The 12,928-nt window shown below is 38.4% G+C and overlaps 1 protein-coding gene across 3 annotated transcripts; it reads right to left on the reverse strand.

Annotated features, from left to right (window-relative positions):
• Positions 1–2,030: 2,030 nt before the first annotated feature.
• Positions 2,031–11,306, reverse strand: LOC109110893 (zinc finger and BTB domain-containing protein 12-like). Of its 3 annotated transcripts, none has more exons than XM_042745813.1 (5): positions 11,046–11,306; positions 10,353–10,569; positions 8,373–8,567; positions 4,936–5,127; positions 2,031–4,551 (listed from the first exon to the last, which is right to left on the reverse strand). In XM_042745813.1, exons 2-5 carry the CDS (start codon positions 10,554–10,556, stop codon positions 3,532–3,534), a joined length of 1,611 nt encoding a protein of 536 aa, XP_042601747.1. In that variant the 5' UTR covers positions 10,557–10,569; positions 11,046–11,306; the 3' UTR covers positions 2,031–3,531. The 3 variants fall into 3 exon arrangements, with proteins under 3 accessions (XP_042601747.1, XP_042601748.1, XP_042601746.1); XM_042745814.1 differs by having other exon boundaries at positions 8,373–8,564; positions 10,981–11,305; XM_042745812.1 differs by having other exon boundaries at positions 10,981–11,305.
• Positions 11,307–12,928: the final 1,622 nt, after the last annotated feature.

Below are 12,928 nucleotides of genomic sequence, written 5' to 3' on the forward strand. Positions count from 1 at the left end.
CCCGACTGAGCCTGGTTTCTTCCATGGGTTTTTTCTCCATTCTGTCACCGATGGAGTTTTGGTTCCTTGCCGCTGTCGCCTCTGGCTTGCTTAGTTGGGGACACTTAATATCCAGCGATATCGTCGACGTGATTGCACAGATACTCTTTAAACTAAACTGAGCTGGATGATGACATTACTGAATTCAATGATGAACTGCATTTAACTGTTTACTAGTGTCCTTCTGCATTGACACACTATTTTCCTATTTGATACTGTAAAGCTGCTTTGGCACAATCTGTATTGTTAAATGCGCTATATAAATAAAGGTGACTTGACAAGAGACAATGAGGTTGCTTAAAATAGTTCAAATGAAAATGTATATCAACATTTTTGCAAACACACTCGGACAGTTTAAATCTAGATCAAATACCCATCTCTTTAACCTGGCTTACACATAACACACTTACACATTTCTAATATTCAAATCCGTTAAAGTATTGTTAGGCTGCATTAATTAGGTCAATCGGAACCGGGAACACTTCCAATAACACACAATGTACTTGTTACACTGTAAGAAGAATAGCATCTATGTAAATATTAATCTGTTTCTTTCTTATTCTGAGATCACCGTAGCCAACAGATCCAGTAAGTATTGAGCCCAGATGGTGGGTCAGAACCTAGAGAAGACCTCTACCTCTACAGCTTCAGCGGAGACCAGGACAACTAGATGAACCCCAGAGACAGATCCACGTCGGGTGGAAAATGTATATCAACATTTTTGCATGATTTTAAGGGATGGGTTGATCTGAAATCAATGACACAAAAACTGATGTGCTGCAGAAACGGTTATTACTTCAGGCTGTCCAGATGTTATTAGATTTTACCTTATAAATAAAAAATAAGATGCACCAAAGTAACACTAATCATACAGAAGATTTCACAAGAACTTGACAACAAATGGCTTCACCTGTAGCTCTGATGAAGGGTTCATAAGAAACTGGTCCATGAGAAAAACAGAGCAAGCAGCCAATACGACCTTGTGACCCCTGAACATGCGCCTGCCTCCTGCCACGATGGTGACATCACAGAAGTGCTGCTGTGTCCGCAGGAAGTTCATGTTGCTCAGGGCGGTGTCTCCATCCGCAGGCAAACGGAAACTCACCACATCCATGTTTTTACTGGTGTATTTTCCAGAACTTACTATTATAATTACCATCCGCATCCAAAATTACCATACCATCCAAACTAAACCATCCGCAACTTAGATGGTTTAGTTTGTAAATAACTATTATAATCAATATTCCTTTAAACGTTTTATTTCTTTGAATTGTGAAATTGACTGTGACTGTTGAAATTATATTCAATAGGTCCTGCAGAATGAAAGCATTCACCTGAAATTAGCTGTTAGGCTCAATGATGAATATTACTGACTAGTGTTAGATACTGTAGAGACTATGTGAAATTGCAAAGATTTACAGATATTTCACTTTATGCATCTACACTGAAAAAAAAAGTTAACCTAAAAATGTGCTTCATAAAGGTAACATCAAAATTAATTGATTTCATTAAAGTTAGAAAACTTTAAACATCACTAAATTAATACATAATAGTGAATAAATTAAATTTGAGTGTTAGATCAAACACAAATAGCTCCCTAAGGTAACAAGAGCATGTATCTTAGTAGTGTAGAATAGATTTAACTATAGATTTTAATTTTTTTATCACGCATTTTGGTCATGTGCAACCACCCTCTTTTGAGGCAGTGCTCCAGCCTGGTCCCGCATTTAGCATATACTGCATCAGCCGCATACAAATTCAGAGACATGCCCTTTTAAAACAGTAACATCATCAAATCAATCAAACAAAAAAAAAAATCTAAGCAATTAAAGGAATTATTGTCAGGATCCAGTCCTTTCTGTGAGGGTGTTACTTTTTTTGATTACAGTTTCCTGACCATCCTGTTATGTGTATTGTTTGACCAAGTTGCTTTTTTTTGTGTTTTCAGATGCATTGTCCTGGCAATGTAATGTTAATTCACAGCAAGAAAGTTCCAGTTGGGACAAAATCTTTTTAATAGGCTTTGTTGAATTAGTAACATACGGACACTAAAGTTGCACTACAACAAAAATGACAAAACACATTTTCTTACTTTCCTCATCACAACAGAAAACTGTAGTATTTGTGCTCTTGTGTGGTATAAAGACGGAAAATTCACCAACATCATTAACCGCTTTTCCACTGTCAGGTTGAATGGTTCTAAGAACAGTAAGGAATGGTTACAGTTAGACTTCCATATGAGCTGAACCATGTTGGTAGAGTGAGTGTAGTGATGGATGGCCACTCAGGATGGGTCACTTGTTTGTCTGATTCTGGCTGCTAGTTTCTCTCAGCAGCTGGCCAAGCACACTGTTTGAGTGAAGTAAAAGGGAAATATCTGATCATCCTCCGTAACAGTCTCTATCCATCTTGTACCGCATGTAAACACTTGCATTACCAAGGCAATAACTGACACATTTGTATTAGGAGCTCGATTGTCAGGTCCACAGTGGAAAATTAAACCATATCTATACCAGATGGGCCAGATTGGCATGGAATGAAAAAAAAAAAAAGCACATACTGACTTGAATGAAAAATTCAGACAAAATATGAAGAGTTCATTTGAAAGTATGTTTTCTTTTTATATACACTTTAAAAGTTTGTTTTATAACTCCAACAGTCGTTTTTTGGCAAAAGCAGATAATTCCACATTTCATGTTTCAGAGTTAAACAAAAACACAAGTTTAATCTTTGTAATCTCCTCAGATGGCATTGTAGATGCCTGACAACAATGTTGTGGTTGTGATCATAAACTGTATGGATGGGATTACATGCAACACACAGAGCTTTTCCCTCAGCATTGTAATGTGCTTCTTTTGCAAGTTATCGTGAAAAAGTTTTAGCTTTTATTTTACGCACCGAAGAAGATATCACAGGTTCATCAAGTTCATCGAAATTATCCATGGCTTCTTTGGTAAAACGTGAAGTAGCGATGCCTTGAAAATGGACAATACCGTTTTTTTTTGACAAAACGTGTTTAGGGTTCAGATTGCGCTATATGTGGACAATAATGCGTAGCAAGTGGCGTTTAACAGTTTTTGCTAATGAACTCTTCATATCTTCTTTTGTGTTTCACGGGAAAAAAAAAGTCAGGTTTGAAATGACACGAGGGTGAATAAATCATAGAATTTTCAATATTGGATTGACTGTTGGATGCTTCCATTGTCCTCATTTGTACGTCGCTTTGGATAAAAGCGTCTGCTAAATGACTAAATGTAACGGTTGCTGTGAGAGTATGAACTCATTCATTCTCTACAGGCTTAAATGCTTTGGCAGTGTTCGGCCTGCACATTGACAATTCTGAATCATCGATACGGTTATTACATACTGATTACAAAGACGTACATTTTTACCTAACGTGCACTGATAAATTGTGCACAATAAACCTAGAAATGTGTATTAAGAAAGTAAATAGTGTTATTTCTGATTTCATTAACACAATTTAAATGTGATCTAAACCCCGTCCCCAGCACCACCCTCATTGTTTCGCTGCATTTCCAGATAGTTTTGGGCCGTGGTTCTTCCGTGTTGCTCCTTCAGGTGACGGCGTAGAGCAGGCTTGTGGGCAAAGCTGACGTGGCAGTACGCGCACACATGTGGGCGCTCTCCACTGTGCAGGTTCATGTGGTCGCACAGTGTTGACTTCTGAGTGAAGGTCTTGTGGCACAGGGGGCAACAGTGGAGCTTGGAAACTCCACGGTGGACGATCATGTGGCGATTGAGGTTACTGGAGTGGCTGAAGTGCTTCCCGCAGCATGGACACACGTAAAGCCGGTGTGTTGACAGAGAATGCATGGCTAAGTCCTGCGTTGACGAAAACGCTAGTCCGCACTGCTCACACACCACTGGCCCAGCTACACAGGACGTGGATCCCACCACTGCCACGGACTCGTCAGCAGCTCCATGTTCATTTGTATGTGTCCCGACTCCCATTCCCTGTTCCCCGCTGGAAGCTTCCACACCAAAGTGTGCAGGACCTCCATCAGAGCCAATCTCTTCTCCCTGTCCCTCTCCAGGCCTGTACTCGATGCGGACGGTACCGTCTGCGAGATGCTGATTGGACAGGTAATCAGCCCCAAAGTCTGCTCCAAAATTGCCCATTATCTCATCAGGGGTCGGGAACCGCCAGGCCTCCTGATAGTTACCCATGAGCTTGCGATCCTTGAAAGTGTACCGCTTCCTGTGTTTAAAGCCTCTTCCTCTGCCTCCCCGTTGCTCTCCGTGCCGTCGTCTCCACACGCGACCCGCCCCTCTGATGCCGTTGCCTTTGGCTCGCCCCTCCATATTGTGCTCCTCTACACCTGCGTCCAGCTGACCGTGGTCATCCAACATAACAACAGCTTCTCTGTCTTCCTCCTCAGCACCAGAGGTCTTCTCTGGGTCTTGATGTTCATCACTGATCTGCACCTGAAAGACATCACTCTCAGGCCCGTCTTCTCCCTCGAAGTGACCAGATGCATCTGATCCTCTGACCTGTTAGGGTAAAAACATAAATTAGTAAACCACAACTGAGCAAACTACCAAAATAAGTGCTGATATGACCCTCTTTGACATAGGATTGCCAGCAATACACAGTAATATAGCAACAATGTTTGATTTCGCAGGCAAATTTCGCATTAATTTTACTGCAGTTTTCATTTAGCTATTAAATTTCCAGAAGACCATTTTCACAAATTCAGACCCTTCTCCCTTGTCTCAAAACTTGCAATTGTGCTAGCAAAATGAAATATTTTATAAACCTTTTATAAACTTCAGTTGCAAAAACAGTAAGCTTGAGAGTTTAAAAGGGTAATAATCATTACCGTTACATCTTTTGGCACTGTTAGCATATATGTGGCAAATCCAAGAGATATTTACATGGTGTATGGTCAAATTGCTGTCATCTTTGTGAGGGATGTTGGAGAGTTCGGCATCGGCAGCCTGGAGCTCCTTTCCTGAACTGTGAGGATGCAGTGATGCAGTATCAGAAGGGGATGAAATGGATCCCAATGAATGGGTACTTCCACTGACAATCACTAGCATAGACTGAGGGTCTTCTGATTTCACACTCTGAATATTTAATGGAAGAAACAGAGAGAGAGAAGGACAAACAATGCATCATTTTACTAAAATTAATTAAACAATCAGCATAGGCTGTCAAGCCCCAGCAAATACCAAAAGAGCCAGTCACACAACAATATTATGGCTTAAGGCAATTTGGAATGCAAATCTCTAGTCACATGGACCCATTTTATGGTGTTTTACACTGTTGTCTACTAGTCTTTTTTGGACACTATGCTTTAAGATTTTGTGAAACATTCTGTCTGTCAGAGAGAACAGTAGCTGTAGTGGGCCTTTGAATATAATCTACAATAGTCGGGTTTCCATCCAAGGTTGCAAATTTAACCTTATGTGCAAAATTGGAATATTATACAAAACATTTGCAAACAAGCACTGTTACCATCCAACGAGTCAAAGAGAAATAAATTGTCACTTCCTGATAAACTGGCACTATACATCACTAAGAAAAGTAGGAGAAGCTACTGAATATAATAATTTTCCTATATAATAAATTACAAGTGCATCTCAAATTAGAATGTCAAAGAAACCTGGGCTTCCAGACCACCTCAGCAGTGCCACAAACTGACCACCTCCATGCCACGCCGAATTGAGGCAGTAATTAAAGCAAAAGGAGCCCCTACCAAGTATTGAGTACATGTACAGTAAATGAACATACTTTCCAGAAGGTCAACAATTCACTAAAAGTTTTATTTTTATTGGTCTTATGAAGTATTCTAATTTGTTGAGATAGTGAACTGGTGAGTTTTTGTTAAATGTGAGCCAAAATCATCACAATTAAAAGAACCGAAGACTTAAACTACTTCAGTCTGTGTGCACTGAATTTAATACACAAGTTTCACAATTTGAGCTGAATTACTGAAATAAATGAACTTTTCCATGACATTCTGATTTATTGAGATGCAACTGTACCTGCACCTCAGAACAAGCAGACGAAACACAATGAATGTGGTCATTGCTTTCGGAGGTGGATGCTGCTTTTTCTGAACGTAGTCGTTTAACAGTTCTGGGAGGCAATTATACAGAAATACTTTGATGACAGACTTTGCTCGGGAATTTCCGAATGACCATGTAACAACATTTCAGATGCTGTGGAACAAGATCGGTCTGCTGGTTAGTCAGGATTTACCGTCCCATAGTGCAAAATCACATGAGGTTTTTTGATGCGCTTGGAGGAATTTATTTACAAAACGCATTTCCATCTCCCATTATTAGCATTACCCCTTTTTCAAACAAGTCAAAAACCACCTCAAGCGAGCATAAAAACTTATATGCTAATTAAGGGATTTCTTTTCGAAATGTGGCATTTCCATCACTCGTTTCTGATGGGATACTTCAAAATGTGCACAAAAAGAGGTAGATGGAATTATAGCTAATGTGGCACAAAGATGCTTTCCCAAACCTTCACCCTCCTTGCTCTTCTTTGGTGGAATGAGCTGTTAACCTCCACCCAAACTGCTGAGACCAGGGGTGGCCAGCCGTGGTCCCCCACAGTCCTGCAATGGTTTGCTCCAACTCTAATCAAACACACCTGAACAAGCTTATCAGGGTCAAAGGGTTACAAAGGCTGCGTTCCACTTAGCATTTACACACACACACACACTCGTGAACTTCCCTAAGCACTTCCCCTCGGGGGAATCCCCACCACCATTTTGAGAATTTTTTATGTTTCATGAAGTGGACAAGGGAAGTTTATATGGACAGGTTCTTGACCCCTCAGTTTTGACCAAGGGAGCTCCATAGACCACAGTGCAACATGATTGTGACAGGGTTCGTACAGAAACTGCAAAATAAAATTCCAGGACTTTCAAAACTTCTTTTTTGGTTTACAAGGACTATTTTGTTATTATCTTTCAAATTCTAATAAACTAAATGGCACAAATAAAGAGCAGCACAAAAGCATGCAATGCCTGTGGCAACTTTAACAATTGAAAGGATATTATGCCAAAGTTATCGCTTTCCTTATTCAAACTGATTAAACACTAGCGTGTTTGACAATACACTAAATGATATCATGAGATATATACCTGGTTCACTAGAATGAGACAATATTTTAATACTATTAAGAATTTTTTTTTAATGACAAAATATTTATCTTTTAAATCACACAAATCAAAACAATGTAGTTGTATTTTGAAATATTTTAACTAATAATTGTTTCGGTAATCAAGTAATCTACTGATTATTTTGACCACTGAGTAATCTGATATTTTTTTAGTAATACAAATAGACCTGAGTGAAAAACAGGCTTTAGTATGACCATTTATATATAAACTAACGATGAGGCAATAATAATTGGTTCAAATAAAGTATCAAAACCAAGTAATTACATGGTTTTATTGAACAACCCTGATAAAATAGGCTGACGTAATGTAATATGCCTACACAAAATATGAACATAACCAACTTAAGTATATTATGTATTATAACAAACAACTGCAGAGGGCGGCAACTGCCTGGCCATGCTTCACTTTACAGTGTGATTCAAGGATGTTTAAATCCATTTCATTTTAATATTTGGCCACATGCAAACTCAGAGCAAGGGTTTGAACTTATTTTGAAATTGCGATGTACAACAAATTGCATACTTCTAAATATGTTGATGAATTCTCCTGTGTTGGCATAGGTTTATAAATGATTTATGTTACAAATCTAGTGAGATAACATGCACTGTTTTCCTAGATGAATGTTAAGCAACAAACAACACAGTATATGCAGAGGAAGAGTGTGTCCTGAGCTGCTGAGATGAAGATGCGCTCCACTCTTGTAAATGATAACAGTGCAACACAAAATGCGTCAGACTTTATATGCGTTCCCAAATGAAACCCAAACAAACAGCACACGCAATTAAAGGCCGAACAATATAATGCAAGCAAGCACTATCAAAAGTTTTCACTTTTCGCATCAAGGAGTAATATCGCAAGATCTCGTGCACTACAAAAAGCCAGGAGAAACGGCTCTATTTATATCAGACGCACTGCATCATTAATTTTGCATAAAAAGATTGTTTTGTCAAGTAAAAAAACAAACAAACTCACACTTATTTCATATATATTGCGCCCTTTAAAAATTCAAGTACTTTTCAAGTACCTTCTCAAAAATATGGCTGTTTTCAAGGGTTTTCAGGACTTCAATTTCAAAAAGTCAAATTCAAGTACTTCAAGCACCTTGTACGAACCCTGTTGTGAAATCACTGCACATCATGTTTGACAAGTGTTTGAGGCTGGGATACTCACAATGGGGCTTCGATTCCGGGGCTGCATGTACTGACTCAGGGCTCCTCTGCATTTCTCCACCACATGCTCCATCTGCAGGTAGCTGCCTTCAAACATACAGAAAAACATCTCATCTGTGCAACACCGCAGCATCCCTGTGTAACAGGACTGGAGGAGCTCAAATACCACCGCTGAGCTGTGCAACATCGACACCTGCTGGACAGACAAAGTATTTGTTGACAATCGAAGCAACAAAATGATAAATAATGGAAAAAATAAAAATAATGGAAAAAAAAAATGTTAACCTCTACATGGATGACTCATTCACAATAAGGTCAAGAACATGCATTTTATGCAGACTTGAAATTCTGCATCACTAGCAACACCAACTGGAACTGCATAAACAATGATTGGTTTCAAACAAGTTTCCTAAACACTCCCCTGCCCTAAACTCATGCCACTGATTAAAGGGTTAGTTCACCCACAAATTAAAATTCTGTCATTAATCTCCCCCTCATGCTGTTCCAAACCCATAAAACCTTCGTTAATCTTCAGAAGACAAATTAAGATATTTTTGATGAAATCCGAGAGCTTTCTAACCATCCTTAGAGAGCAATGCAACTGAAATGTTCCCAGGCCCAGAACCGTAGTAAGGACATTGTTAAAATAGTAAAATTACAGTTCTATCTACAACCTAACCTGTCTTTCTAGTCATAAGGATGTTTATACATTTCAATTTCAACAGGCAACTATAGTATTTTACAGCTAAGTGAACTGAAATTTTTTTTTTTATATTTTTATACACACACACACACACACACACACACACACACACACACACACACACACACACACACACACACACCATCTCTTTGGCCAAGCATTCAAATAATGCATCTCATAATATGGTACTGAAGTTATATCTGAACAAATGCACATTACTATTCTTTAGCTTGGGTTAAATAAATCAACTTTGCTTGGTTGGAACAGCAGCTACGCTAATTGTGTCTCCATTTGTTTCTGTTTCTGCCACAAGCTTCAGTCTGGATCCAGAACACCTGAGAAGAGAAGATGCCCACCTCTCAGAGGACCTCAGATGTTGCCAACCCTGAAACAACATTCAGAGCTACCAAATTTGACTATAAAAATTTGATTGCAACATATAACAGTTGCTGTTAATAGTGTTCATCGTCTGTTTGATTGCATCTTTAATTGACTTTTCCATACATTCCTGCCATATGTACATTAACTGACAGTCACCACTGATAAGCTACTAAATATTTTGTAGAAACTTAATTTTCTGTTAAGCTGCTTTGCAACGATTTGTATCATGAAAAGCACTATAGAAATAAACTTGAATTGAATTATTTCACAAACGACAGTCATGATATGCATCAGAAATCTTTAGATGCGTAACACAAACTGTAATCCATATAACAATAAAAGACATTTTTTTCTGATAAGAAGCGTGCGTTGCAAATGCAAGCATTTTTGATCGTTTCTGTCCAGTCCACTTGTTTTATCACATTTAACCACAGCTGTCGTCTGTTTTTTTGTCTGGCAGTGCCAGCAGGCATACAATAAAATTTCACATTGGAGCATGCATTACGTCAATTCTGGCACCCAAGATCACAACAAGATGATATTTTAAGCTCCTTATGTAGCCGAATCTGTGTGGTTTAAATGGGCCGCCTCCAGCTAGCGCTGTGACGTAATTGTGACGTCAGCCGTAAAAGGGTCCATTGAACCAAAGTCTTTCTGGACATGTTATATTCAGAAATGAGAGTGTCCTTGAATGGACCGTTGGAGGGAAATAATGGAATTCCAGACTTGCTTGGAATTCACAACTACATTGTACAAGTAAGCTGTCTGTCTTTTTAATTTATGCATAAAGTCTAGTTTATTTATGCATGAAGTCTGACACTATTTAATTGGATTTCATTCACTAATACAGACCAATGTAACACTAACGACACAGAAGATGCATGAGAGGCCCCTCACCTGTAGCTCTGACGAGGGGTTCAGGAGAAACTGGTCCCTGAGAAAAGCAGAGCAAGCAGCCAATACGACCTTGTGACCCCTGAACATGCGCCTGCCCCCCGCCACGATGGTGACATCACAGAAGTGCTGCTGTGTCCGCAGGAAGTTCATGTTGCTCAGGGCGGTGTCTCCATGCGCAGGCAAACGAAAACTCACCACATCCATGATTTTACTACAGCTAAAAACAACAACAACAACAACAACAACAACCCCCATTTATTTGGTATATTAATACAAACAACTGATATCTACACTTAAATATAATGGAGTTTGTTATTCTTCATAATTTAAAGGATTTCTGAACAGTTAATATTTCTGAATATTTCAGTTATTTTTATTTATGGAAATGAAATATTAACAAAAACAAACAATGTGTCCATTAATATTCTCATAACGCCATAAATTCACATTTAGAAGAAATAAGGGGCACAGGAGTTGTGTCTGATGATGGTCATGGCATGTTTACATCAGTGTTCAGCTAAAGTAACGCTAGCTCGCGCTGTAGCGTCTTTTGTTTCAGACAGACTGTTTAACACATTGCCCTCAATACAATACAAACACTTTACTGATCTGATAAACATGAACTTACTTGAGTGATCTAGTGAGGAGAAACCAATAGTCCTAAAAATAAAATAAAATAAAATAAACACGAACTTATCACATTTATGATGTCTAGAGATCAATCCAGCTCCACATCACTGCACGAGCGAAAACGCCAAACGAAAACACTCGCCCTGATCTCGTTCACAGAAGTCTGTTGTCTTTGTGAGTCTGATTTCGGTCATTCCTACTATATATATTTTCTGTTGTGCTCCGTGTGTTTTAAAACAAATCACAGCTAAAATTCGTAGAATGCAATGAAGTAAAAGTTAACAGGAAACTGAGAAATCCGAAAGATGATTTTCAAAATAAAAGTCCCGTCTAGACAACGTCTAGTTCACAAGGGCCAATTTATGAAGGTAAAATGACGTCATAAAGATTTGCATACGCAGGGTAATATTTGTGGAAGTGTACATAAGACTGTAAGCGTAAATTAAATTTGCATGCGCAAGAGAAGCTTTGTAAAGGTGTAAATCACGTTTCAAGCGTAAGAAAAAAATTATTTGCAGCATTTTACTGTTACTTGTAAGCGTAATTCATGTATTGTGAAACTGCAGCTTCATGCTGAAGCAAAATAAATATGATCTGCATGCTTCTGACATCCATTTTTCCGCGCTTACACTTTTGGCACGCTTTTTTTTTCGCCAAAAGATGGTCAAAAGGACTGCAAGCCTGTGAACGGTGATTTGCAAGTGAAAACAACAGTTTAAAGAACTGCAGAACAGATGGACTGCATGAAACTAATCTGTATGTGTAAAGCCAAATCAAATAATGTTAACACTAGCTCACAATTCAGTATGAACACAGCTTATGAAAGGAGCATGTTTTAATTAAGTTGTTATTTTTATTTATTTAACTGTATGTGTATGTTAAAAGTACCATTCCGGCAGCAAGAACGATCCTGAACTAAATGGCATATGATGTGTTTATTGAACCAATCAGATAAGAGTAAATGAAGAGTCTGTGAGAGGCTCATTTGATTGGCTACAAGAAGAAGGTGGCCCCGCCCTCCCCCTCACGCTTACAAAACTCAGTCAGAGAATCGTGCCAAAATGTAAGCGCAGAGAAAAGACGGAGCTGTACATATCGGATTATTTCGGAAACTTTTTGCCCCTCATGCACAACAGGTCATTTAGACATTTGCAACAGTTTTTTTTTTTTACACATACAGATTGGTTCTATGCAGTCAATCTGTTTTGCAGTTCTTTAAACTGTTGTTTTCGCTTGCAAATCACCGTTCACAGGCTTGCAGTGCTTTTGACCGTCTTTTGGCAAAAAAAAAAAAACGTGTCAAAAGTGTAAGCGCAGAAAAATGGAAGTCAGAACCATGCAAATTATATTTATTTTGCTTTAGCATGAAGCTGCAGTTTCACAATACATGAATTACACTTACAAGTAAGAGTAAAATGCTGCAAATCATTTTTTCTTACGCTTGAAACGCGATTTACACCTTTACAAAGCTTCTCGCGCATGCAAATTTAATTTACACTTACAGTCTTATGTACACTTCCACAAATAGGCTATTACCCTGCGTATGCAAATCTTTTTGACGTCATTTTACCTTCATAGTGATTGTCTGTTTGTTTACTCTACAACGCGCTTGCCTATTAGCAAAACAGTTTCTTGTTAAACGCGGTTATTTAATTTTTTTAAATGATGCGGACTTCTACAAAAGCATATACCATCGATTAATCATTAGCCCACATTAGGCTTGCTTAAAATAGTAATGGAGAAAATGACTGTTGTATTTAAAATTCCTTAGGTTGATCACTTATAGATTGTAATTTTAAATTTAAATGGTCTGAGTTTAAAAGTCTTTAGAGTGCCAAAAAGCCTTTACTTTTTTTGTTTGCATGATAATTTGTATCCAGTAGATAACCACGCGGAGGCGCTATGAACTCCAATAAAATAAATAATTTGCAAACGGATACAGAGAG

This window comes from Cyprinus carpio, chromosome B19 (assembly GCF_018340385.1).
Source record: "Cyprinus carpio isolate SPL01 chromosome B19, ASM1834038v1, whole genome shotgun sequence".
Taxonomy (NCBI): Eukaryota; Metazoa; Chordata; class Actinopteri; order Cypriniformes; family Cyprinidae; genus Cyprinus; species Cyprinus carpio.

What these genes read in the sequence shown, in the direction of transcription:
- LOC109110893 (XM_042745813.1), bottom strand. Translation starts at nt 10,556, where the DNA reads ATGGATGTGGTGAGTTTTCGTTTGCCTGCGCATGGAGACACCGCCCTG. An exon ending in ACCCCTCGTCAGAGCTACAG is followed by an intron (nt 8,568 to 10,352) that starts GTGAGGGGCCTC and finishes TTGTCTGTCCAG; the next exon opens with CAGGTGTCGATGTTGCACAG. An exon ending in CCCGGAATCGAAGCCCCATT is followed by an intron (nt 5,128 to 8,372) that starts GTGAGTATCCCA and finishes TTAAATATTCAG; the next exon opens with AGTGTGAAATCAGAAGACCC.